This window comes from Octopus sinensis, linkage group LG1, assembly GCF_006345805.1.
Source record: "Octopus sinensis linkage group LG1, ASM634580v1, whole genome shotgun sequence".
NCBI lineage: Eukaryota > Metazoa > Mollusca > Cephalopoda > Octopoda > Octopodidae > Octopus > Octopus sinensis.
Genome location: NC_042997.1, coordinates 205,857,983 through 205,884,859, shown reverse-complemented (window position 1 = coordinate 205,884,859; position 26,877 = coordinate 205,857,983). Strand labels below are relative to the sequence as shown.

Sequence of the window (26,877 nt, the reverse complement as noted above, 5' to 3'; positions counted from 1 at the left end):
ATAGTCGAAATATCATAATGGAGGGGTAAATAAGCATCCCTCAAGTGAAACAATGCTGTAGTGGATGCGTGGATGTATTAATAAATACATAAGTGCTTTGTAATAAATTAAAGATTTATTATCACTACATCAATTTGTAAGCAATGTTACACATCGCTTGTACAAAATGCATATTAAATAGTGGTTGCAAATAATACATATTAAAGGAATGCATAATACAGGATACACATTAAAGCAGAATATGTTTGATGGTGTGTGTGTGTGCGTGTGTGTAAATCATGCAGTACAGAGTCACCTTTCTGATTATTCTTTCGTCGTCCTCATAAATGCGTGACGTTCTCTTAAACGTTGGTTCGGGTTCTCTCTAGATACCTATTTCTCCGTTCTATTTATAACATCTCAAATAGCCAGAAAAATAGATATACCGCAAGAGTGTTATTGCGTACAGTAGGTCGCTGGTCGTCCTGTTAAACTTCGCCTGACCTGCTCGGGTCAGAGGTCGAAGGGAGACGATCCATCATTTTTTGTCAGAACAAAGAGATTCTGATTTCGCGCCTTTTTGTGCATTGGTATTTTACGACCAATGATTCTTGGATCTGATTTCGAATCCAAGCTTTGAGAAGGAAGTGCTAATTCTTACACATTGGTAGGTAAACAAAAGTATTAATGAATGCGTTAGTCATTATACACACACGTACTGCGATTTATATGTACTAGAATATTATTACGGTTGTTACAATGTAGGATTACACCGGACGAAATGCGTAGCCGTATTTCGTCTGCAGTTACGTTCTGGGTTCAAATTCCGCTGAGGTCGACTTTGCCTTTCATCCTTTCGGAGTCGATAAATTAAGTACCAGTTACGCACTGGGCTCGATGTAATCAACTTAATTCGTTTGTCTGTCCTTGTTTGTCCCCTCTATGTTTAGCCCCTTGTGGGTAATAAAGAAACATACCTTAGTCTGTATGTAAGTACTGCAGAGAGACAGGTTAACAGAATATAGATAGATAGGAAGAGTAAGGTTTGTGTTGTGTCTGATACCCCATACTTGAAATAAGAGATAGGCCTTTGAGTAGGTACCCACGGACCAAAGAGGAGGAAAACCGATTTGGTTGAGTAAATTCCTAACTAAATTTTATATTATTTCTAACTAAATTATGGAAACTATACGAAGGATTTTTCCAATGTATCATGTTTTTTTTAAAATTATGGATGCTTCGAAAAGATCTAAGAAGTCACTATACTTTCATAAATTTCCTAGTGTAACAGGAGAGAATAACAGGTGGGGGCTTGTGGGGAAATGGGGATTCGGTTTCAAATCCTAGCTTACAAAGTTGGTAGCTATCTGCTACATAAGTATATTATGTGTGTGTGTGTGCGTGTGTGTGTGTGTGTACACACACATACTGAATTTTTGTGGAAAAAACACGCCAACAAATGTGTGAGCGTACACAAACTGAAGAAAAACCATGTCAACTAGTGGCCACCATTAGAGAACACCAAGTATAGCGAGGGAAGTGTCAAAAATGAAAGTGAAATCTTCTCTAACCTACATTCGACTTCATTTCCTATAAAAAAAACTATCTCCGGTTTTTCTTCTTTTGAAAAGTTGTTTTTTTTTTATGTCGTCTGTTTTAGATAATAATAAAACTTTATCACAAAGTTTTCTTGGAAAATAAATTGTGTAAAAGAGGGCAGAGGGAAGTGGTTTTTCTCGGAAGATAATGATAAACTTCTCACAAAGTTTTCTTGGAAAATAAATTGTATAAAAGAGGGCAGAGGGTAAGTGTTTTTTCTCGGAAGATAATGATAAACTTCTCACAAAGTTTTCTTGGAAAATAAATTGTATAAAAGAGGGCAGAGGGTAAGTGTATTTTCTGGGAAAACCATTGATGTCATACAAAGTTGTTGTTAAACCAATCGACAGCTTAAAAACGATTAGATAAAGATTATTCAAGTTTCAGTTTTACTCAGAGTTGTTACGAGGTAAGTTTTCGTTTTACATCTCTCCATTGCTTTACAAATATTTCACAAAATCGCTTTCAATGCTTTTCCTTTACATTATTACTACGTGGATTTGTTGTTTCTTCTCCGTTTTCAGAATGTGTGTGTGTGTGTGTACGTACGTATTTCCAAGTGAAATTTTCCACAAATACCTTTCCGATGGGGTAGATTATGGCTGTATCGGAATTTAGGGTAATAAAAAGGTTGTGTGTCTGCACACATACACACTAACATACATTATATATAAATATAAACATACACACGCACCCACACATATATTTTATTTTCGTGGCTGAGATTCAAAACGAAATTTAAGTCCTTCCATGCCTGTTTCTTTCCTTAATGACCCTGTCAACTTACATTGTTCCACCACCATGTCACCTTAGGTCGTAAGGTGACTTTGCACCAGCCACAGATCTGGACGGTAGCCCCCAACAGGTTGTCATGTAGGAACCTTCAGATGTCCTCCACATATTTATAAGTAACCGTCTTTCTCATTACCTGGTGAGAATGTAGTCAATCTGACTAGTGTAACCACCAGATTAGTAAGTGGACAGGTGACTTGGAGGTTTCCTGAAGTTAGTATTACAGATCATAAGATCATTTGCATCACAGAACTATATGCATACACTTGCATATCTGTACGCCCACACGCACACATACACAGACACACACACGCGCGCGTACACACACACACGCACGCACACACCCGCGCACACACACACACACACACACACACACACACATTTAAATGGGCATTCGGCATTCTTTCGATTTGGATATTTTATCTGTCATTGCTTCCTAGTTGGGATCTTTTCCTTTTGAACGGCAGTTTTCAACACAATTTCTAGTTAACTAAACAATTTGAAACTTCGTATACTGGTAGAATGTGTCAAAAGAAAACATTATTTTCACTTGGGTTTTTTGATAAATTTGTAATTTGTAAGTTTAACGTAGTTTAATTCTTCGAATTTTAACCAATGAATCGCCAGTATTTGAGCTGTGGTAATGTCGCCAACAAAACTCCTGAAGATATGTTGAAAATAGAGCATCAGAAATTCCGTGCCTGTTGCAGTATTTGTTTTTGATAAATGAACTGAAGCGTCGTTTGGGTCTACGAAATTGAAACTGTGATTGACTGTAGAATGGTTTTGGAGCTGGTTGTAAGCTTGCCAACCTAGTTCCTGGAAGGACATGGCTATCAATTATGGGTAGCAATGTGGCAGCACTTCTGTCTGGTACAGGAACTAAAATACATCTCAGACTGTGGTATTCAACCATTCCTACAACCCAGTGACCAATCCAATATTGGCCATTGTGGTACTTCCTGTGCATAAATTTGGATTCATCAATCTCCACCACAACCCCTCCAATATGCATGAGATTTTGAATGCACCTCATGGCACAGATATCTTGAAAGTAATTGTACCAGTTTACTATGGCTTCACTAGACATCTTAACCTGTCACATAACAGTACACTGCTTGCAATCAATTTCAGCCCACCTGTACATCAATTTTGTAAGACGATTTAGTGATAGATGGGAACCAGAGAAAAAGGACTCCCGACTAATACACCGAAACCATTTGCATACAGAACACTTTCACATCTTCCCTTCAGAGACTTGACACTGCTTTACCAAGACCATAGCTTGGTTATAGCACTCTAAGGAATTGTGGATTAATCCTAAATATACCAGGAACCGGATAGTTGAATCCATATCTGTATATATATATATAAAAGGCAGGATATGTGTGTGTGTGTACACGAATGTAATTTATGCATGTCAACAAATTAGCACGCATGTCGCTCCAACTTTAGGAGAACATTTGTCATGATCCTAGCTGCATTTTCGTCAAATTATTTTCCTCCGAGGCACTTGTGAATAGTGGTAAAAATAAATTTTCGACCATAACTTAACAATTTTCACGGCGGAGAAATCCACCATTGTTTACAAACATGAGTTAAGTCCCCTTCTAGCGATGGTGTAAAGAGAGGGTAGGAGAAGGAGATAGATAGATAGAGAGAGAGAGAGAGAGAGAGGGAGATAACAGATTTTTAAAATTTCGCCTTTTTACTGAGTGATTGACAGGCAAAAACAGACAGCTGTTGTTATGTATGTATGTATGTATGTGTGAATGGCTTCAGTCACACACACACGAGCATGTATGCATACAAAACATACGTATGCAATGTGTGTGTGTTGCCCGTATATATATATATATATATATATATAGGTCCTCTTGTCAGGTCCTCTTGTCAGGTCCTCTTGTCATACTCTTGTCCCCCAGGTCCTTGTCCTCTTATCCCCCAGGTCCTCTTGTCATACTCAAACTCGGTGTGTGACACACTAATTGTACATATTAGGCAACTTGATGTAGTTGTGTGTGCTACATATCGCCCTCCAGATGCCCCAAGCCATGTGGGCAAGTTTGAAGACTGCCTTATAAAAATAGAAGAAATTCTAACCACATTAGAACAACACATAGGTGTGCTTCTTATGGGAGACTTCAATCTGCCCAATGTCAGATGGCCCGAGGGCCTTTCTCTCCCAGGAATGACAAGATGTGAATGAGGACAGGCAAGGTCCCTCCTGAACCTCATCAACACCCTGTACATGGAGCAGGTAATACTCCAACCAACCAGGGCAGGTAACACACTGGATCTCTGCTTCACAAATGACATGGATCTCATCCATAATGTGAAAGTGACACCGACACTACTCTCGGATCACAACATGATAGAGCTGACCATGTATGGGCCAAAAGAGAGCACGGACATGCAGCCTACAAGAAACCCTCAAAATCTTTCAGCTTGAACTACCATAAGGCAAACTGGAAACAAATTGAGAAAGAGATCCTCAAACAAAACTGGCCTAAATGTCTCTCCTCGCCAGACATCGACGTGAAACTTCAACAATTCATGTCTGTAATGCAAGCCATATGCTACAAATGTGTCCCAGAGAGAAAGGCCACTGTACACAAGAACAAAATCCCCAGAGAGAGGAAAATTTTAATGAGACGGCGTACGAAATTTTCAAATCGCCTAAACAAACAGATTGAAAGCAGTGAAAAGTCCCGCCTAAAAATAAAACTGTTGGAAATCGAAAAATGTCTGCAACTCTCCCATGAAAAAGAAAGAGCAGACAAAGAAGCCTGGGCTATAGAAAACATAAAATCTAACCCCAGAGCTTTCTACAGGTATGCCAAAGAAACAGCTACAGTGCACTGTAGAATAGGGCCACTCCTCGAAAAGGATGGCACACTTACAGGAAAACCAATGAGGGTAAGTGAAATACTGAATGAGCAATTCAAGAGTGTTTTCACTCCACCCCTTGGGCATCTCCAAATCACCAATCCAACAGACTTTTTTACCACTGCAGATATAAAATCAGAGGCGGCGACGATAGATTACATCGATATAAAGGAAGACGATGTAACCAAGGCTATAGATGAAATGAAAACAGACTCAGCTACTGGCCCCGATGGATTCCCGGCAATCCTCCTAAAAGCATGTAAGAGAGTCCTAGCAAGACCACTGCAGTTCCTCTTTCAGAGCTTCCTTGCAGCTGGCAAACTTCCAGGAAAACTGAAGGAAGGTAAAATATGCCCCATTCATAAAGGAGGTAGCAGAGCGGAAGCCAAGAACTATAGACCTATCTCTCTGACCTCACACATCAGCAAGGTCATGGAACGAATAGTCAGAAGGAAGCTGATCACCTTCCTTGAAGAGAATGACTTGCTGCCCGACACCCAACATGGTTTCCGACCAGGGAGAAGCTATTTAACTCAGCTCCTACAACACTATGACTGGGTGCTGAAACGGCTGCTCAACCACTCAAATGTGGAAGTGATATATCTCGACTTTGCAAAGGCCTTTGATAAAGTCGATCATGGAATGATATGTCACAAACTGTGTGATCTCAACATAGTTGGAAAACTGGGAGAATGGCTTCATGACTTTCTGAAGGATAGAAGTCAGGTGGTAGTAGCCAATGGGGCCACCTCCATTAACACACAAATAGTGAGCGGTGTTCCGCAGGGCACTGTTCTGGGACCACTACTGTTCATAATGGCCCTCTCAGACATGCCCTCAGCACGCAGAGAGCCACGATCACAAGTTATGCAGATGATACAAAAGTTTCACAGGCAATACAGAACCCTGAGGACACTAAACACCTGCAATGTGAGCTGGACGAAATATACAAGTGGGCTGAAAAGAATAGCATGCAGTTCAATGCTGGAAAGTTTCAAGCTTTATACTATCAGCATGCAAAACTGAATGCAATACCCAATGAATACACTGGACCCGGAGGGATTGCAATCCCAGAGGCACAATCAGTGCGTGACCTGGGTATTCACATGAGTGATGACGCGACCTTTCATGTACATGTTGCTAAACTGACAATGAAATGTAGACGGCTGGCTGGATGGATTCTTAGAACCTTTAGAACAAGAGAACAAGAAACCATGATGGTCCTCTGGAAGACACTTGTCCTAAGCCACTTTGACTATTGCTCTCAGCTATGGTCACCATCCAGTGTCAAGTTGATCACAGAACTTGAGGCGATCCAACGAAGCTACACAAAGAAGATAGCCTCTATGCAGAATGTAAGCTACTGAGAAAGACTCAAGAGATTAAAATTATATTCCCTGGAGTGTAGGCGGGAAAGATATGCCATAATATACATATGGAATATCCTGGAGGGAAGTGTCCTGAACTTTGGCATCGAGAGTTATTCAAATGCCAGAACTGGGCGCCACTGCGTGGTGCCTAGGACTCCAAACCTGCCATCAAGATGTAGGACAAGATTCTGTGATAGCCTGGGCTTCCGAGGCCCACAGCTCTTCAATATCCTCCCGAAGAACCTGAGAGACCTGCATGGGGTGGATACAAATGTCTTTAAAATGAAGCTGGATCTCTTCTTGTCAGGTGTCCCAGATGAACCAACTTCACGGCAGGAGGGGCAGATGAGGGCAGCTGCATCGAACTCTCTCATGCACCAAATAGCAGTTGCTAGAAAGCCTCCATGAAGTGAAACCAAGTAGCAACACCAAATGGCGGTGCCCCAGCATGGCCACAGCTCATAAGCTGAAACTAGAATCAATCAATCAATCAATCAATCAATCATATATATATATATATATATATATATATATATATATATATGTATGTATATATATATATTGTTACGGTTTAGCTGGTGCATTTCCCGGTGACCCACATTGGAATTATGGTTCCGGCATGTCTAGTAGAAAAGTGACAGTCTTTTGTTCACGGAAGACTAATGGGTTTTGGAGGGACCTTTCTGACCTTGTGCGGTCGATTGGAGGTCATTCTGAGCACCCCTTGAAGAAGTAAAGAGGAAGACAGATTAAGGGGTGAGAGCAAATAGAGATAGAGTATAAGGCTAAAGGGACAGATGGAGAGGGTAAAAGATTGAGGCGATATAGAGAGAGTAAGGAATCAGATAGCAAATAGAAAGACTATAGGTGGTAGAACAGAGGGAGATGAGGGAGTGGAAGTCAGGACAAGGAAGTGAGGTTCTGGGCAGTCGTTGAGCGGTCGTCGAAGAACACAGACGGATCTGGCAGTCGCTGGCCGGTCCTCGAAGAAGACAGATGGATCTTGGATTTAAGGAGCAAGCGTTGGAATTCTTAGGAGCAAGTTGGATGCGAGAAAGCTTGGCGGCACAGAAGGGAATTAGCAGTATTCAGAGGAATTAGCAGTATTGAGAGGAATGGGACACTGGCAGATTCAATTAGGAATTGAGGTATGTGTTTGTGCATTGATATATGTCACGGTGTATTGAACAGTAAGAGAAAAAGAACAGTCAAGGACTCTGTCGATGTGGTCGATAAAGGACATTGTGAAGAAGAAGAGTAAAGGACTTGTTGATTGTGATGTTTAGGAAGAGACTTTAAAGAACTGTTGTCTTGGGACGTGTACTCTTGAATTGTTACATGATGTTGTATTATGCTTTGAGTTGTACTCTTGAAATGCTGTTGTATTATGTATTGAGTAGTCACGTGCATGCTTTGATGTATCTTGATGTTGTAACAATTGTAATTGTCGTATAAACTGTTGTTTGAATATAAGCCAGTGTTGCCAGTTGTTGCCTTGCCTCTTTGGGTTGTATCTCGGGTTGTGCCTCTGTATCTCTGTGCTGTTGAGGTTGTGGCAGTATCTATCTGTATCTCCTCTCTCCGCCTCTTTGGGTTCCGTGGCGGAACTTGTGTGAGCCGTTCGGGACGGGCGACGACGGGTGATTCCGTAACAATATATATACACAATATAAACGATATTTTCTCCGTTTCTCTACAACTAATTTCCAAATTAGCTGAATCCGTTGCTCTACTTATAGCGATATATAGCTGGTTGTGTGTGAACATGGGAGAAAGCAGAGGTTACCAGAGCAAAAGACCTAAGTGTTGACTGTAGACACGCTCCTTCGCAAACGATCAGCTATTATTTTGTAAACAATGTTTCAAAACTGTTCATGTTTTCGAAAGGAGAGATCTGACTCTCACATCTCTGCGGGAGAAGGTAGGCCTCTCTATTCCACTTACAAAACTTACGTCTGGATGTTTACAAATTTGCATTTTGTAAACAATGTTTTGAAACTGTTCATATTTTCGACAGGAGAGATCTGGTTCTTTTCAACGATAATGTATACCAATTTTGATGTATTTTGTTCAAACTTGATGCCAACATTACTTAGGACTCATTGGATCTTTGAATGCTTTAAGTTCTCCAAAAACGAAAAAAAAAAAAAAAAAGATGAGGGGAAAAAATTGTTAAACCGATTCTTTATGGGATTTCCCAATCAAATTGTCTGCAAAATTTCAACCGAAAGTTTACCAATTTCAACAGATTTCACTCAAATTTGACGTCGATGTTACTTTGTTTGCTTTGAAATAAAGAGCTTGATTAGCTTAATAATCCTTAGCCCTGAGCAAAGCCAGGCTATACTGCTAGTCATTTGTTATAACACAAATTTCGTCTAGTTGGTAATTCCTTTCGACCATATCATTAATGCCAATAACCGTTTCAACAATCCGATGTTATCTGGCCTCTTAGAATTAAGCAGTAGAGTTTGACGTGGGTGTGTAAAAGTTAAATTATGAACTTGCAAGACATGTCTGAGAGTTCAATGGAAAAGTTTTGCTGGTTCAGTAAACCTCATGTGCAAAACGCTTAGCAAATCAAACTGTTCAGAATAGAAGAAGAATCAGTGAAGAAGCCAGAAAAGCCACCTACAACAAAACAAAACCGTTGCATATGGTCAAAGTAAATCTTTTTTAAAAAAAATAACCATCTAATAAGACAGTTCTTTTTTTCTCTCTTCTTCTTTAAAAGCATTTAACAACAGAAGGCAGTTTTTCTTCTCTTTTTCCTTTCTTTTTCTGCAATGGCCTTTCTCGGTCACAAGTGGATGACCATCATGTATGTATGTATATCATAATTCAGTTTATTTCAAGATTTCTTACCAATGGAGAAAGAACCAGTTTCTAACCTAAATCCAAGGTTCCTTTATTGGAATTTCAACATCAACAACAGGGTAGTTTTGGTTGTTGTGTCTGTATATATGTATGTATGTGCATATTTGTATGTTTTATTTTATGTATGAATTCTCATGCATATAGTTACATATCTAGACATGCTCATATATATTTAAATGATAAACTTCTGGAAAGTTTTACAGACTTTTACAGTTTCAGTGATGGACTGGATATGTAGTCTTGGAATTAGCTTTCTCCTGTCTGGTTTTGAGAAACCTTGTATGTATATATGTATGTGTGTATATATGTATGTATGTATGCTTGTATATGTATATATGTACGTACATACTTTTCATAAAGAATCTAAGCATGCTGCTTGAAAATAAATGGGAAAAACTTGGTCTGCAATGTTTGCGGTCCTGTATGTTTGTTAAGAACAGGACTCGTTAGTCACTAACAGATCTGCAAGTGTAAAGTACAAGGTAGCTTCATGCACACAATGTTCCTAAAGATCAGGAATGGTTTTCCTCGGTCACGAGTGGATGGCCATCATCATCTTCATCATCATCATCATCATCATCATCATCATCATCACCATCATCATGTACATATACAATTACGTATGTATGTATGTTATGTATGTGTGTATGTAGGTATGCTAGTATGTTATGAATTTATATATGTATGTTATGTCTGTATGTAGGCATATATGAATGTATTTATATATGTATGTATGAATGTATGTATGAATGTATGTATGTGAAATATATGTTACATATGTATGCGCATATATATGTTGTGTATGTTATAAATTTATCATTCACACATGGTAAGTGAATAATATTCTTAAGGTCAACATTTACTCACTTGCAACTAATTTTAGGTTTTATAACAAACTCAGTTTTTAACCAAATTAGATGATGTTTACATTTTTAAATTGATCTTATCCTAAGCTACATTTTCGGTTATAAAACTTGAAAATTGCTTTGGTAGAAGAAAAGTTTGAGTTAAATATGTGAGGTCAAAAACAGGAGAATAACGCCTGAAATCGACTTTGTGACCAAATATTTTTCTTTTTAAGAAATCTATATTTTATTTTAACTTGTATGATAGATTTTGGTGAGAGGAATCTATCTATGTTAGTTATATGCAAAAATATTCAGTAGATTTAGATTAATAACTGAAATCGACTTTGACTCCAAATATTCTTCTTTCAAAAGAAAACTATATTTAAATTCAACTTTTCTTGACTACAGGAATCCTATGATGCTAATTATATATATAAGAAATTTAAATAAAATACTATTGGGGCCAAATGTGCCGAAAACAGTGATAATGCCTAAAAGCAAATTCAAAACCTAAGCATTTAGATTTTGTGTAAAAATTTTGTTTTCATTTAGCTCATATGATAGAACTCATCAAGACGAGTGTCTTGGTGCTAATCTTTTCAAAAAATATTCAAAATGAGAAAAGTTGAATGTGCTCAATGAATGTAAAACTATTTTCAAGTAATATTATTACTTACTAGCAGAGATGCCTGGCATTGCTCAAGATTATAATGGCATAGTTTGTACATATATATTGCAGTTATGTTGAAACAGGTGATGTGGGAAAGTGAAGCATTGACCATGAAGCATTTGTGGAGTAGATGTTAAAGCTTTGCACAAATGACAAGAATATATGCACAGATGACAAGAAAGGTCACCGATTTGGACAGAATTATCATTTTTATAAGAATGCGATGGATCATATCTGAAAGAAGCTCCAGGTGTTGTGAAGAACGAATTTGTATGTGACCTGATTCTGAGAGCTATTCTATTGAACCTCTGTGTAATCTGGTGAGCTAAACGTTTTAATGATTCAGCATTAAGTGCTGCAGCTGCATGCCTTTGCTGATCTTCAGAAAGTCTCATCTTCTTTCTGTCTTGAGACTCCATCTGATGTCCAGCAGAATGCCTTTGTTGATCTTGGGAAAGTCTCATCTCCTTTCTGTCTTGAGACTCCATCTGATGTCCAGCAGAATGCCTTTGCTGATCTTGGGAAAGTCTCATCTCCTTTCTGTCTTGAGACTCCATCTGATGTCCAGCAGAATGCCTTTGCTGATCTTGGGAAAGTCTCATCTCCTTTCTGTCTTGAGACTCCAGCAGAATGCCTTTGTTGATCTTGGGAAAGTCTCATCTCCTTTCTGTCTTGAGACTCCATCTGATGTCCAGCAGAATGCCTTTGTTGATCTTCAGAAAGTCTCATCTCCTTTCTGTCTTGAGACTCCATCTGATGTCCAGCAGAATGCCTTTGTTGATCTTGGGAAAGTCTCATCTCCTTTCTGTCTTGAGACTCCATCTGATGTCCAGCAGAATGCCTTTGTTGATCTTCAGAAAGTCTCATCTCCTTTCTGTCTTGAGACTCCATCTGATGTCCAGCAGAATGCCTTTGCTGATCTTCAGAAAGTCTCATCTCCTTTCTGTCTTGAGACTCCATCTGATGTCCAGCAGAATGCCTTTGTTGATCTTGGGAAAGTCTCATCTCCTTTCTGTCTTGAGACTCCATCTGATGTCCAGCAGAATGCCTTTGCTGATCTTGGGAAAGTCTCATCTCCTTTCTGTCTTGAGACTCCATCTGATGTCCAGCAGAATGCCTTTGTTGATCTTGGGAAAGTCTCATCTCCTTTCTGTCTTGAGACTCCATCTGATGTCCAGCAGAATGCCTTTGCTGATCTTCAGAAAGTCTCATCTCCTTTCTGTCTTGAGACTCCATCTGATGTCCAGCAGAATGCCTTTGCTGATCTTCAGAAAGTCTCATCTCCTTTCTGTCTTGAGACTCCATCTGATGTCCAGCAGAATGCCTTTGTTGATCTTGGGAAAGTCTCATCTCCTTTCTGTCTTGAGACTCCATCTGATGTCCAGCAGAATGCCTTTGCTGATCTTCAGAAAGTCTCATCTCCTTTCTGTCTTGAGACTCCATCTGATGTCCAGCAGAAGGCCTTTGTTGATCTTGGGAAAGTCTCATCTCCTTTCTGTCTTGAGACTCCATCTGATGTCCAGCAGAATGCCATTGCTGATCTTCAGAAAGTCTCATCTCCTTTCTGTCTTGAGACTCCATCTGATGTCCAGCAGAATGCCTTTGTTGATCTTGGGAAAGTCTCATCTCCTTTCTGTCTTGAGACTCCATCTGATGTCCAGCAGAATGCCTTTGCTGATCTTCAGAAAGTCTCATCTCCTTTCTGTCTTGAGACTCCATCTGATGTCCAGCAGAATGCCTTTGTGATCTTGGGAAAGTCTCATCTCCTTTCTGTCTTGAGACTCCATCTGATGTCCAGCAGAATGCCTTTGCTGATCTTCAGAAAGTCTCATCTCCTTTCTGTCTTGAGACTCCATCTGATGTCCAGCAGAATGCCTTTGCTGATCTTCAGAAAGTCTCATCTCCTTTCTGTCTTGAGACTCCATCTGATGTCCAGCAGAATGCCTTTGTTGATCTTGGGAAAGTCTCATCTCCTTTCTGTCTTGAGACTCCATCTGATGTCCAGCAGAATGCCTTTGTTGATCTTGGGAAAGTCTCATCTCCTTTCTGTCTTGAGACTCCATCTGATGTCCAGCAGAATGCCTTTGCTGATCTTCAGAAAGTCTCATCTCCTTTCTGTCTTGAGACTCCATCTGATGTCCAGCAGAATGCCTTTGCTGATCTTCAGAAAGTCTCATCTCCTTTCTGTCTTGAGACTCCATCTGATGTCCAGCAGAATGCCTTTGCTGATCTTGGGAAAGTCTCATCTCCTTTCTGTCTTGAGACTCCATCTGATGTCCAGCAGAATGCCTTTGCTGATCTTCAGAAAGTCTCATCTCCTTTCTGTCTTGAGACTCCATCTGATGTCCAGCAGAATGCCTTTGCTGATCTTCAGAAAGTCTCATCTCCTTTCTGTCTTGAGACTCCATCTGATGTCCAGCAGAATGCCTTTGCTGATCTTCAGAAAGTCTCATCTCCTTTCTGTCTTGAGACTCCATCTGATGTCCAGCAGAATGCCTTTGCTGATCTTGGGAAAGTCTCATCTCCTTTCTGTCTTGAGACTCCATCTGATGTCCAGCAGAATGCCTTTGCTGATCTTCAGAAAGTCTCATCTCCTTTCTGTCTTGAGACTCCATCTGATGTCCAGCAGAATGCCTTTGCTGATCTTGGGAAAGTCTCATCTCCTTTCTGTCTTGAGACTCCATCTGATGTCCAGCAGAATGCCTTTGCTGATCTTGGGAAAGTCTCATCTCCTTTCTGTCTTGAGACTCCATCTGATGTCCAGCAGAATGCCTTTGCTGATCTTGGGAAAGTCTCATCTCCTTTCTGTCTTGAGACTCCATCTGATGTCCAGCAGAATGCCTTTGCTGATCTTGGGAAAGTCTCATCTCCTTTCTGTCTTGAGACTCCATCTGATGTCCAGCAGAATGCCTTTGCTAATCTTCAGAAAGTCTCATCTCCTTTCTGTCTTGAGACTCCATCTGATGTCCAGCAGAATGCCTTTGCTGATCTTCAGAAAGTCTCATCTCCTTTCTGTCTTGAGACTCCATCTGATGTCCAGCAGAATGCCTTTGCTGATCTTGGAAAGTCTCATCTCCTTTCTGTCTTGAGACTCCATCTGATGTCCAGCAGAATACCTTTGCTGATCTTCAGAAAGTCTCATCTCCTTTCTGTCTTGAGACTCCATCTGATGTCCAGCAGAATGCCTTTGCTGATCTTGGAAAGTCTCATCTCCTTTCTGTCTTGAGACTCCATCTGATGTCCAGCAGAATGCCTCTGCTGATCTTGGGAAAGTCTCATCTCCTTTCTGTCTTGAGACTCCATCTGATGTCCAGCAGAATGCCTCTGCTGATCTTGGGAAAGTCTCATCTCCTTTCTGTCTTGAGACTCCATCTGATGTCCAGCAGAATGCCTCTGCTGATCTTGGGAAAGTCTCATCTCCTTTCTGTCTTGAGACTCCATCTGATGTCCAGCAGAATGCCTTTGCTGATCTTGGGAAAGTCTCATCTCCTTTCTGTCTTGAGACTCCATCTGATGTCCAGCAGAATGCCTCTGCTGATCTTGGGAAAGTCTCATCTCCTTTCTGTCTTGAGACTCCATCTGATGTCCAGCAGAATGCCTCTGCTGATCTTGGGAAAGTCTCATCTCCTTTCTGTCTTGAGACTCCATCTGATGTCCAGCAGAATGCCTTTGTTGATCTTGGGTAAGTCTCATCTCCTTTCTGTCTTGAGACTCCATCTGATGTCCAGCAGAATGCCTTTGCTGATCTTGGGAAAGTCTCATCTCCTTTCTGTCTTGAGACTCCATCTGATGTCCAGCAGAATGCCTCTGCTGATCTTGGGAAAGTCTCATCTCCTTTCTGTCTTGAGACTCCATCTGATGTCCAGCAGAATGCCTCTGCTGATCTTGGGAAAGTCTCATCTCCTTTCTGTCTTGAGACTCCATCTGATGTCCAGCAGAATGCCTTTGCTGATCTTCAGAAAGTCTCATCTCCTTTCTGTCTTGAGACTCCATCTGATGTCCAGCAGAATGCCTTTGCTGATCTTGGGAAAGTCTCATCTCCTTTCTGTCTTGAGACTCCATCTGATGTCCAGCAGAATGCCATTGCTGATCTTCAGAAAGTCTCATCTCCTTTCTGTCTTGAGACTCCATCTGATGTCCAGCAGAATGCCTTTGCTGATCTTCAGAAAGTCTCATCTCCTTTCTGTCTTGAGACTCCATCTGATGTCCAGCAGAATGCCTTTGTTGATCTTGGGAAAGTCTCATCTCCTTTCTGTCTTGAGACTCCATCTGATGTCCAGCAGAATGCCATTGCTGATCTTCAGAAAGTCTCATCTCCTTTCTGTCTTGAGACTCCATCTGATGTCCAGCAGAATGCCTCTGCTGATCTTGGGAAAGTCTCATCTCCTTTCTGTCTTGAGACTCCATCTGATGTCCAGCAGAATGCCTTTGCTGATCTTCAGAAAGTCTCATCTCCTTTCTGTCTTGAGACTCCATCTGATGTCCAGCAGAATGCCTTTGTTGATCTTGGGAAAGTCTCATCTCCTTTCTGTCTTGAGACTCCATCTGATGTCCAGCAGAATGCCTTTGCTGATCTTCAGAAAGTCTCATCTCCTTTCTGTCTTGAGACTCCATCTGATGTCCAGCAGAATGCCTTTGTTGATCTTGGGAAAGTCTCATCTCCTTTCTGTCTTGAGACTCCATCAGATGTCCAGCAGAATGCCTTTGCTGATCTTCAGAAAGTCTCATCTCCCTTCTCTCTTGAGGTCCTATATGATGTGTTGCAGCATGCGTTTGGTGTTCTTTGGAAAGTGTCATGTCCCTTCTTCCCTCTTGAGACTCCATCTGATGTACTGCAGCATGCCTTTGCTAATCTTGAGAATATCTCATGTTGCTTATCTCTTGAGACACTCGCCTTCAGTTTTCTGCACTCCCCCTTGCTTTGTAGGTGTTTCTGGAGAGGTTATGATTTTTTCTTTGGGGGTATATTTTTTTTTAATATTAGAAACAAAAAATTTTGTACATAGAAAAAAAATATACATTAATCTCTGTTTTTGTAAGCAGTTGTATATTTATAGTATGTCAATATGTTTTTATGTGGTGTAAATTAACCAAATACGAGCAAATTGTAAATACCCTGCATCTGCTGCAATAATTCTGAACTGTTAATTGAATGGTAGATGTGTATTTTTATATATCCTGGACATGCCACCTAATTGTTTTTTGTCAAGAGTTTCACCTCCAGCCGTTCTCGTCACATACGTATTAGGTTGTTTCACATGAAACGTCTCATTTTTAATTACTTATTATTTCAGTCATTTAAAAAATCAATTATGTATACGTTGCATTTAATTTTGACTCTTTTTCTTTCCCAACAATATTGGTATACAAAATTTGTACCCACAGACCTTATGAAAATGATAACAACCAAACTATGTTGAGTGATTTTCTCGTATGATTACAAACTGGGTTACTCTGCCACAGAGGCTCTATGGTAAATGTTTTGTTTGCCGCAAAATGAGTAAGACAAAATACTATGTGCTGCTTCAGTTCTTCAGAAAACAGACGCATACAGATATCCATCTGAAAACGTCAGAAACATTCAGACATGCCAAAAGAATAACATTTAAAAATCTAAATCAAATGAAAGAGGATCAGGGAAAAAATGGCACAGGATATGAAATTAATGAAATTAGACTAAATATAAGAAAACCCAACATAAAATCTTCTTCTTCTTCTTCTTCTTCTTCTTCTTCTTCTTCTTCTTCTTCTTCTTCTTCTTCTTCTTCTTCTTCTTCTTCTTCTTCTTCTTCTTCTTCTTCTTCTTCTATTAACCTTCCTTTGATATTGCTGCACCTCTTATGTGTCCATAGCTTACACTGGGTACATCTTAAGGAGTTTCTACCCACACCTTTTCTACAGATCAAGCAGGGCCACCTACCTGAAGGGGTGTGTGATGTGTTCACCTTCCTACTTGCTAGAACTTTGGTCTTTGCTACATTGACTCTAAGGCCTTTTGATTCTAAACCAAGCTTCCACACACGAAATTTCTTCTCTAGTTCCAGTAGTGATTCTGCTACAAGGGCTAGGTCATCAGCATAGAGGAGCTCTCAGGGGCAACCCCTCTTGAATTCCTCTGTTATTGTCTGGAGGACTATGATGAATAAAAGGGGACTGAGGGCTGAACCTTGGTGGACCCCTACTTCTACCCAGAATTCTTCACTATACTCATTGCCAACCCTAACCTTACTAACAGCATCTCTGTTTAGGGCCTGTACAGCCCTTATTAACCATTTGTCTATCTCCAGTTTCCACATCACCCACCAGATAAGGGATCGGGGGACCCTGTCAAAGGCTTTCTCCAAGTCCACAAAGGCTAAGTATAGGGGTTTATCTTTGGCTAGGTATTTCTCCTGCAGTTGTCGAACCAGGAATATGGCATCAGTGGTGCTTCTGCCTGGAACAAAACCGAACTGTATCTCATCTAAGCAGACTCTCACCCTAATGAGATGGGCTATGATCCCCTCTATCACCTTCATCACCTGATCCAGCAGTTTGATTCCTCTGTAGTTATTTCTGTCTAGAGCATCACCTTTACCCTTGTAGCAGTAGACTATGGTGCTGCTATGCCAGTCATTGGGTATGACTCCGTTATGAACTACCTGGTTTACAATGTGGGTGACTAGGCCATAGCCCACACCACCAGATATTTTAAGCATCTTAGCAGTGATTCCTGATCAGGTAGGGGCTTTTCCTGGCTTCATACCCTTAATTGCTTTATCTACCAAGACACTGTCTATTGGGATATCTGGTCCCTCTACTGGGTCAACATTTGGCAGGCTTTCCTCCTCCCATTCATTCTCCATATTCAGCAGTCTCTCATAATGGCTTCTCCAAGCCTCTTTCTTTTCAGAATCACTAAAAGCAAGTGCACCATCATCCATTCGAACACATTTCTTTCCTGTGACATCACAATTTTCTCTCACACACTCTCTTGCAATCCGAAATACTTTGGCAAACTTCTTCTTTTCCACTTCTCCCTTGGCCACGTACACCTGCCTCCCAGCCTCCCTTTTGGCTACGTGGTACAGTTCCCTGCTACCCACATCCTTCCAGGCTTTCCAGGCCTGTTTTTTTGCTCTAATGGCTTTGTCTACCGTTCTATTCCACCACCACGTAACTCTGGGTCTGGAAGGGACTTTGCACCATCTGCAGACTTGGTCAGTGGCACTCAGCAAGCTGTCCCGTAGGAATTCCTAGCTACTTTCTATGTCCGACGTCTGAAGCTCCTCCTCCCTCTCATCAAATTTCTTGATGAGGATGTCCCTAAATCTCTGACCATGTGAAGGGTTCTTTAGCTTCCAAATCCTTCTTTTCTGGATTGGTCTGTTTCTTGGAGTCCTTCTGGCTTCAAGCTTAAAGTCACTAATGATTAGCCTATGCTGAGGGATACATTCTTCACCCGGGAGGGTCTTTGTATTTAAGAGCGACCCTGCATCCTGCTATCTGGTGAGGATGAAGTCTATTTGGCTAGCGGAATCTCCTGACTGATAGGTTATCAGGTGGCAGTCTGGCTTCCTGAAGTTAGTGTTGCAGATTAAAAGGTTACATGCATCACAGAATTCCAGTAGCTTCGTGTACCCCAGTGAAGATTCCAGATACCTGCCTAACATGCCCATTAAAGTATCTAGCCACAAAGATGAGGTCATTTCCACTCATCTTTGAGGTAGCCTGTAGAAGGGTTTCATAAAAGTGGTCCTTCTGATCATTTGGTAACCCCGCATGTCGGGTGTAGGCAGAGATAATTGTTGCTGTGCTGTTCTGTAGGGCTAGCCTGATCTTAAGCACTCTATCGCATACCCTGACAACCTCTATGACCTTTTCCACCCATTTCTCTTCAAGGAGTATGCCAACATCCCCTACACCATCCATGTTACCTTGCCAGAAGACCTTATACCTATGTGCCTTGCCTGTGAGAACCCTAGCTGAAGCCCCTCTCCATCTTACCTCTTGTATGCAGCATACATCAACCCATCTCCTTTCAAGCATCTCTACAATCTCACTAGATCTACCTTTCAGTGTGCCAACACTGACAGTGCCAACTCTGAAAACTGGGAAGGTAATGTGGAGTGAGGTTTGGGGAGGAGGGATGTTATTTAGTGCCTGAAAAGAAGAGGGTTGTTGTGGTGTTCGTCATTTAGGCATGTTTCGTTGATCTCCCTTTCGACCTGAAAACATTCAAGCATGTTTGATTGCTGCCCTTACTGGAGGTAGGAGCTAGTGTTAACAGCGTTGTAAGCAATTATCGTTTCTGCCAACTCCTCCTCCCGAATGGTGTTGTTCTCTATATTACCTGCACTCTCTCTTTCTCTATCTCTCTCCCTCTCTTTCTCTACCTGCCCCCCTCTCTCTATCTCTCTCCTCCTTCTCTACCTCTCTCCCTCTCTTTCTCTATCTCTCTACTGTGACAAGTGCAACCAGGTTCGGCTATATTTAATTCCATTTTCGTTGTTTAGAAATATGCCAACAACTACCCATTTCCTTGGCCTTGGGAAGTAAATGTAAAAGCTATTTGGCTGTCTGTGCATGCTTGTTTCTGTGTGCATTTGTGCTTGTTTCCTTTCTCTTTGTCTGAACCCTTCCCCGCTGGTGGTACCCGCCATTATACCTGCAAGCCCATCTATTTGGACAAACTAGACCAGCTTTCAGCTGACACCCCGCCCCTGGAATATCCATATTTCTGCTACACCGCTTAAATCTACATCATTCAATGACCATAATGCTTATGCTTACAACGCTGCTAACAATACCTCCTACCTCCTGTAAATTTCAACTATATATATATATATCTAAATTAAATTAGAGATAAAACCACTATTAGGCAAATCAAACAGTGAAAAACATAAACCAAAACATAGAAATAAATAAAATTAATATAATATACAAAATATATAAAATATAAAATTATTTAAATTTAAAATTTTTAATTTATATTTATAAATTTTTATATTTTTTTATATTATTTTGAAAATTTTAAATTTATAAATTTTTAAACTTTTAATTTTTAAATTTATTATTATTATTTTCATTTTTATTTTTCTTAATTAATTAATTAATTTTTTATTTATTCATTTATTTTTTTATTAAAACGTATTAAAAAGTTCAATATGATATAATAAGTATTTACTTATTACTTATTATATTATATTAAACTTTTGAATAGCCTTTCTTAAGAAGTGAAACCATTAGACTTTTATTTTTTTCAGAATGCTAGTTTGAAGCGATCACTTCGTAAACAAATTTACGCAGATTGTAAACAAACACAAAATGGGGGTTCAAAGTTTGAAAAATTTGTGAAGCAAATACTGGGTACTGCATGGATTTAGTTTTTATACAGGGAAAATAATGTTAGTCAGCATGGCATAGGGAACGATGTGGTTTGAAATTTATCATTTCCATACCATAACCAGGGTCGTATATTATTTTTTGACCGATTTCTTTAGTTCGGTCAAACTTGCAGTGGATTCCAGTAAAGAAATAAATAAATAGAAATATATATATATATATATCTATGTATAGATAAATAGATAAATAAAATAAAATACAAATTAAGATGAGTACAAAGATAATCTTAATATATAAGGCTGCCAAACAAATACAGAGAGAGAGAGAGAAGAAGAGAGATAGATATAAACAGATATACATGTATTTGTATACGTATAAATACATATGTACATACATACAAATATACATACATAGCAACATATGGATGCGAGACCTAGACACTAAAGAAAGCTGACCAGAGGAGAATTAATGCATTCAAGCTTTGGTGTTGGAGAAGACTTTTACGGATTCCATGGACAGCGAGGGTCACCAATGGAGAAGTTCTTAAGCAGATCAAGCCGAAAATGTCGCTAGAAGCTAGGATCACCATGCATAGATTGGCATATTTCGGTCATATTATGCGGAGAAAATCCCTGGAGAAGGACATCATGCTCAGAATGGTCAGTGGCAAGAGAGGAAGAGGCCGACCAAGAACCTGCTGGCTTGACATCATCAAGAGGGATACTGGAATGGACATAGCCAATCTGAAAGAAGCGGCCCAGGATAGAACTGACTGGAGGACACTGATCCAACGAGTGACCGAGAGTCGATTTCGACTGGGCAGATAAATAGATACATACATACAAATACATACATACGAACATCCATGAAAATAAATACATACAAACATATATAGATGATAATAATAATAATGATGATGATGGTAACAATAATGATAATAATAATGATAGATAGATAGTAAATGAGCTATAGGAGTGAAATATGAATGATGTAAAATGGGGAATTAGGTTTTGCTAGGTTGATTCAAGAGATTGCTTATCTGAATGACTTTGCAGCCTTTACTCCATGTGGTAAGCTGTCTATTTTAAAAATAACTGGGTGAACTTTTGAAAAACTTTGGCTGTTACTTCTAGCATATCTGGACTGTTTGAAGGCTACATGTATTTCAGGTTTACATCAGGCATGTTAAGTGGATGTTTATGATGTGGATAGCACAGTATTGTTACATGGATGGTGAGTAACTTGTATTTGTCTAGCATTAAATCTTGGTTTTATTTTGCAGGAATATCTGTCTCGAATATGGGAGGAGATGAAGAGGGCAGAACGATATTGGTGTCAGGAGTCCCAACTGATTTCCGTTTGGAAGCCATTCAGTCTTATTTTGAGAACAAGAGGAGATCAAGTGGAGGACCTATTAAAGGAATCCAAGGACGGATCCAAGATTCTGGGGAAGTTATTATCACATTTGAATCGGAAAAAGGTTAGAAGAAATATTCTTTATTTCATGAAATCATTTACAGACATCGTCAAAAAGTCTGTTGTCCATGCTTGCATAGGTTGGACAATTTGTATGTAGTTACTGTGAACACATTAGATTAATATAAGCAATGTCAACCATCACCACTGTCACCATCATCAATTTTCTATAATGGAATGTGTTGAATAGTTTGATAGGATCATAATGAAGAGGTCTCATCACTGAAACATGCTTGGAGTTGTCTCTCTATTGCTAAATATATTGTTTATTTGGGAAATAATTATGGGGAAGATATTCTTTATTTGGGAAGTAGTTATGGGTTGGTGAGAGAAAGGGCATCCTGCTTTATATTGCTCCCTCAAATACCCACAATAGCATAGAAAAAAAACAAACAAACATAAAATGAATGTCATGTGTCAGATCATAGATTTGCAATATAATAATAGAAACAAGGTGGTGAGCTGACAGAATCGTTAGCACACCGGGCAAAATGCTTGGCAGTATTTTTTCTGCCGTTATGTTCTGAGTTCAAATTCTGCTGAGGTCGACTTTATCTTTCAGTATCGATTAAGCAAGTACCAGTTATGCACTGGGATCAATGTAATCAACTTAATCCCTTTGTTTTTCTCCTCTATGTTTAGCATCCTGGGGGTAATACATAAATAAATATAATAATAGAAGCAATTATTACATTTATATATTTGTTGTGCAAGATTTTTGATGTGAAATCGTGTGTTGAAACAGATATTGTTGTATTTTGGAATGGTCATTTTGTCAGTTTAGCCAATAAAAACACACACACTATATATCAGCGTTATTTATTTTTTACATTAATCTTATTCTTATTTCAGCCAGAGTTCTATCATCACACTTCTGTGACCTCATCAGTGGACCTTTGCTTTCTTCTTTCTTATTTGTGTGTCTCTCCTTACTAACGGTCAGCCATTTTGTATTTTGTATTCCTATTGTATGTGTCTTCATTTGCACATGCGTATACCCCTATGTGTGTCTATGTTTAGTTAGTGTGTGTGTGGGGGGAGTGCCTGTAATATTTATATCGCCTGTTTATACACATTCATATAATTTGTTTTTGTTTATTTTGTTTATGTGTTTACACCTACTTATTATTATTATTATTATTATTATTATTATTATTATTATGTATAAGAATAATAATAATAATAATAATAATCATAATAATAAAAATGTATATAGTTATTTACTTCCATTTGTTTATTTATCTGTGTATTTTATCTTATTTATTATGTTTTCAGTTTTGTTTATATTGTAACCAGTTTATGGGGATCCTCTTCTGTCATATGTTGTGGTGTGTGCTAGTGTTCCATTCTAGTTTCCTATTCAGGCTAGGTTTATCTCCTATTATGTGTGTAGCTTCCGTAATTTGTCTGATTGTTGCGTCTGTTCTATGTGTGGACAAGATTTTAACTTCTATGTTGTTGATTGAGCCCCTGTGTTCCTGCTCGGCATGTTGGTATAGAATCGATGAGCTCTTTCCTTCCTTAAGTTCTCTCCAATGTTTCATTTATCCGCTCTCCTATGCTCCATGCCATTTACCCTATGTACATCGTTGTCTTGTTACTGCATTGTCCCTCTATACATCTTATACTATAGACTACATTTCTGGCTTTACAGTTTGTTTGTGGGCTAAATCTAGACACAGTACAGTTCCTATCTGTACAGGGGGTTCTACTAAAAGGGTAGGTTCTACTGATTATGGATTTGATCATCATCGTCGTTTAACGTCCGTTCTCCATGCTAGCATGGGTTGGACGGTTCGACCGGGGTTCTGGGAAGCCAGAAGGCTGCACCAGGCTCCAGTCTAATCTGGCAATGTTTCTACAGCTGGATGCCCTTCCTAACGCCAACCACTCCGTGAGTGTAGTGGGTGCTTTTTACGTGCCACCTGCACAGGTGCCAGGTGGGGCACCTGTGCAGGTGATAATAGAGGAATAATGCAGTAACAAGACAAAGTACAAAGATCTTGAAATAGAAATTGGCAAAGTGTGGAACTTCAAGACTAAAACAATACCTATTGTCACAGGTACCCAAGGAGCAATAGCAAAAAGATCTGATTGCTACCTTTCTCTGATACCAAAAAATCCCAAGATGGAAGAAATTTAAAAAATAGTGCTCATGAGAACTGCCCATATCCTACATAAAATATTGCCTATGTAATTCCCTAAAACATTTTAATCCGTAAACAGTGTGAAAATACATTTAAATGTACATAACAGCAAACACCTTTTACTGTCACTTTAACATCAGAATATCATCCTATTATCAAATATATTTTTAAAACAAACTCATAATTTTCTTGTGTTTTCTTAGACATTCTCAAGAACAATTCTCTGTGCAAAACCAAAAATATGGCACACTAGTTATAACACCAGCATGAACTTCAAAATTGTTGTCTCTTAAGGTTTCTGGGTGAGTCAACTTGTAGAAAAGCAAAGCAAAAGCCAAACATAGAATAATAATAATAACAATAATAATAACTGGGTCCTGAACACTACGTACTTTTCAAAAAATAGCCCTGCAAGGAACAGCCCACATCCTATGCAACATACTATCGATTCTATAATACAACCTAAACAAACTAATATACAAACACAAGACACACTCTATACAACAATTAGCCAGTGAAATAGACTTCCACCAAACTTTACACACACATTACTTATGCGCCAAGGATGGTCATGCACTATAACATTTCGCCCAGAGCTCCTGTGTAAAGAGAGAAACAGGGGGAAAATGGTGTTTTACACGAATCTCTCTAAAAGCTTCTGCAGTTTTCAACTGGTTCTCTCTCTGTTTATTTCTCTCTTCCCTCTTTTTTCTCATTCTCTGTTTCTCTTGCTTACACATATTCTCTCTCACCCTCTGTAATAGTTCCTCTCTTTTCTATGTCTTTTTCTTTCACTCTCTCTCCCTCTCTTTAACTCACTCACACACTAACTTCTGTCTACAAATTGCCTTCCATGTATTTCAATTAGTCATATGTAAAAATCTCTGTTGTTATGGTTTTTGTGCGTTCTCCCTGGAAAATAGCTTACTTATCTTTAATTTTTGTTTACCCAGTGCGTTTAAATTCAGTTTTGCCACATCTGCCAAAAATTGACTTCAGTGCATTTCAATTTTGTTGTGTGTAAATATCTTTATCTTTACAGTATTTGTACATTCTCCCTACAACATTACTTTCCTTATTTTAAGCTTTTTGAACTCTGTCTATTTAAATACACTATTCACATTTCTCCCTCTGTCAGAAAACGTTCATGTGGTCATGCAGGCACAAGTATGACTGCTATGGGCCACATACAGCTGAGAAGCCTTTATTACTAATTAATGACATTTCAACAGTACCACTTAGCAGTCATGCATTAGAAAAAAACTCTCCTAAAGTAGCAAAAGCTATTTTCTTCTAGAGGATATATACGCTCAAATGGGGCTTGTAAGTTCTGTTTACAAATCGACTTCCTTGTCTATATATATAACATTCTTTGTCTGTTTATCTGTCTGTTCCCTATGCATTCTCAAACAGCTCAACCAAATCAAATCAACTTCTACAAGGTAATAGTATCAGACCCTGTGAGTGTCAGCATGTAATTTTTTTCATTTTGATAAAACAAAATAACATTGGCACTGGTTTGGTATTATGTGTCAAAAGTGAAAGAATAACATCTATATTGTAATGTCATATGAAATTGTTATACTTGTTTTCTTTCAATTTTAATTCTACTGTGATAACTAAATGAATAATAGTGGCTGTGTGGTAAGTAGCTTGTTTACCAACCACATGGTTCCAGGTTCAGTCCCACTGCATGGCACCTTGGGCAAGTGTCTTCTACTATAGCCTCGGGCCAACCAAAGCCTTGTGAGTGGATTTGGTAGCTGGAAACTGAAAGAAGCCCGTCGTATATATATATATATATATGTGTATGTGTGTGTTTGTGTGTCTGTGTTTGTCCCCCTAGCATTGCTTGATAACCGATGCTGGTGTGTTTATATCCCCGTTACTTAGCGGTTCGGCAAAAAGAGACCGATAGAATAAGTACTGGGCTTACAAAAGAATAAGTCCCGGGGTCGAGTTACTCGATTAAAGGCGGTGCTCCAGCATGGCCGCAGTCAAATGACTGAAACAAGTAAAAGAGTAATGTGAACAACATTACTCATCGGCAACTTTCCATCTTTACGGCCACCACAGCAGAATGGTGTGTCAGTGTAGATGCGTTGACCAATATAATGAATGCCTGAAGGTGAAACTCGTGACAAAAAACAATTCGATGGCAAGTCCAAGGTATGTGATAATATACGTTTACCATTCAATTACAACTTAATAATTATTGCACCAGTTGCTAGGTTACAAGGGATTTACAATTACATATTTACCATTAAACTAATGCAGTATCAAAACAGAAGGGAGATGTGACTTTGCCAGAGAGAAGAAATGCATGTGGCTGCACATCAGATAGTATCTTAAGACTGAAGGGAGATGAGATTTTCTGAAGATCAGCAAAGGCATTCTGCCTGGCATCAGATGGAATCTCAAGACAGAAGGGTGATGAATCTTTGTTCAAAGAGAAAGAAAAATTATTTTGTGAATCTTCTCAGTTTATAAAACTTTTCTGAATGTATATTTTGGAAAATTTCAAATTGTAAACTCAAAATATTTTCTTACTTCTTTTGTAAATTCACTAATTCGATAATAATTCTGTGATACCCGGGAATAAAATAATTTAATATTTTTCTCTGTTTATATATATATACGCATATAAATAAAAATACTCCAATGCGACCGTACGACAGGCACCCATGCCAACCCCCTTTGCTTGTGAAGACATGTTGGGGCAAGCGAAATCGAAATCGAATTGAACCAGCCAGGACCCCTGGTCTGGTGGTACGTAAAAAGCACTATCCGACTCGTGGCCGATGCCAGCACCGCCTCGACTGGCTTCCGTGCCGGTGGCACATAAAATACACCAATCTAACCGTGGCCGTTGCCAGCCCTGCCTGGCACCTGTGCAGGTGGCACGT

The 26,877-nt window shown here is 39.3% G+C and overlaps 1 protein-coding gene across 1 annotated transcript in view; it reads left to right on the top strand.

Annotated features, from left to right (window-relative positions):
* Positions 1-1,866: 1,866 nt before the first annotated feature.
* Positions 1,867-26,877, top strand: part of LOC118765935 — a 43,900-nt gene continuing 18,889 nt past the window's right edge. The window contains exons 1-2 of the mRNA XM_036508799.1: positions 1,867-1,987; positions 21,631-21,828. Of these exons, the coding sequence (XP_036364692.1) occupies positions 21,648-21,828 (181 nt within the window). The 5' untranslated portion in view covers positions 1,867-1,987; positions 21,631-21,647. The remainder of the gene's footprint in view (positions 1,988-21,630; positions 21,829-26,877) is intronic.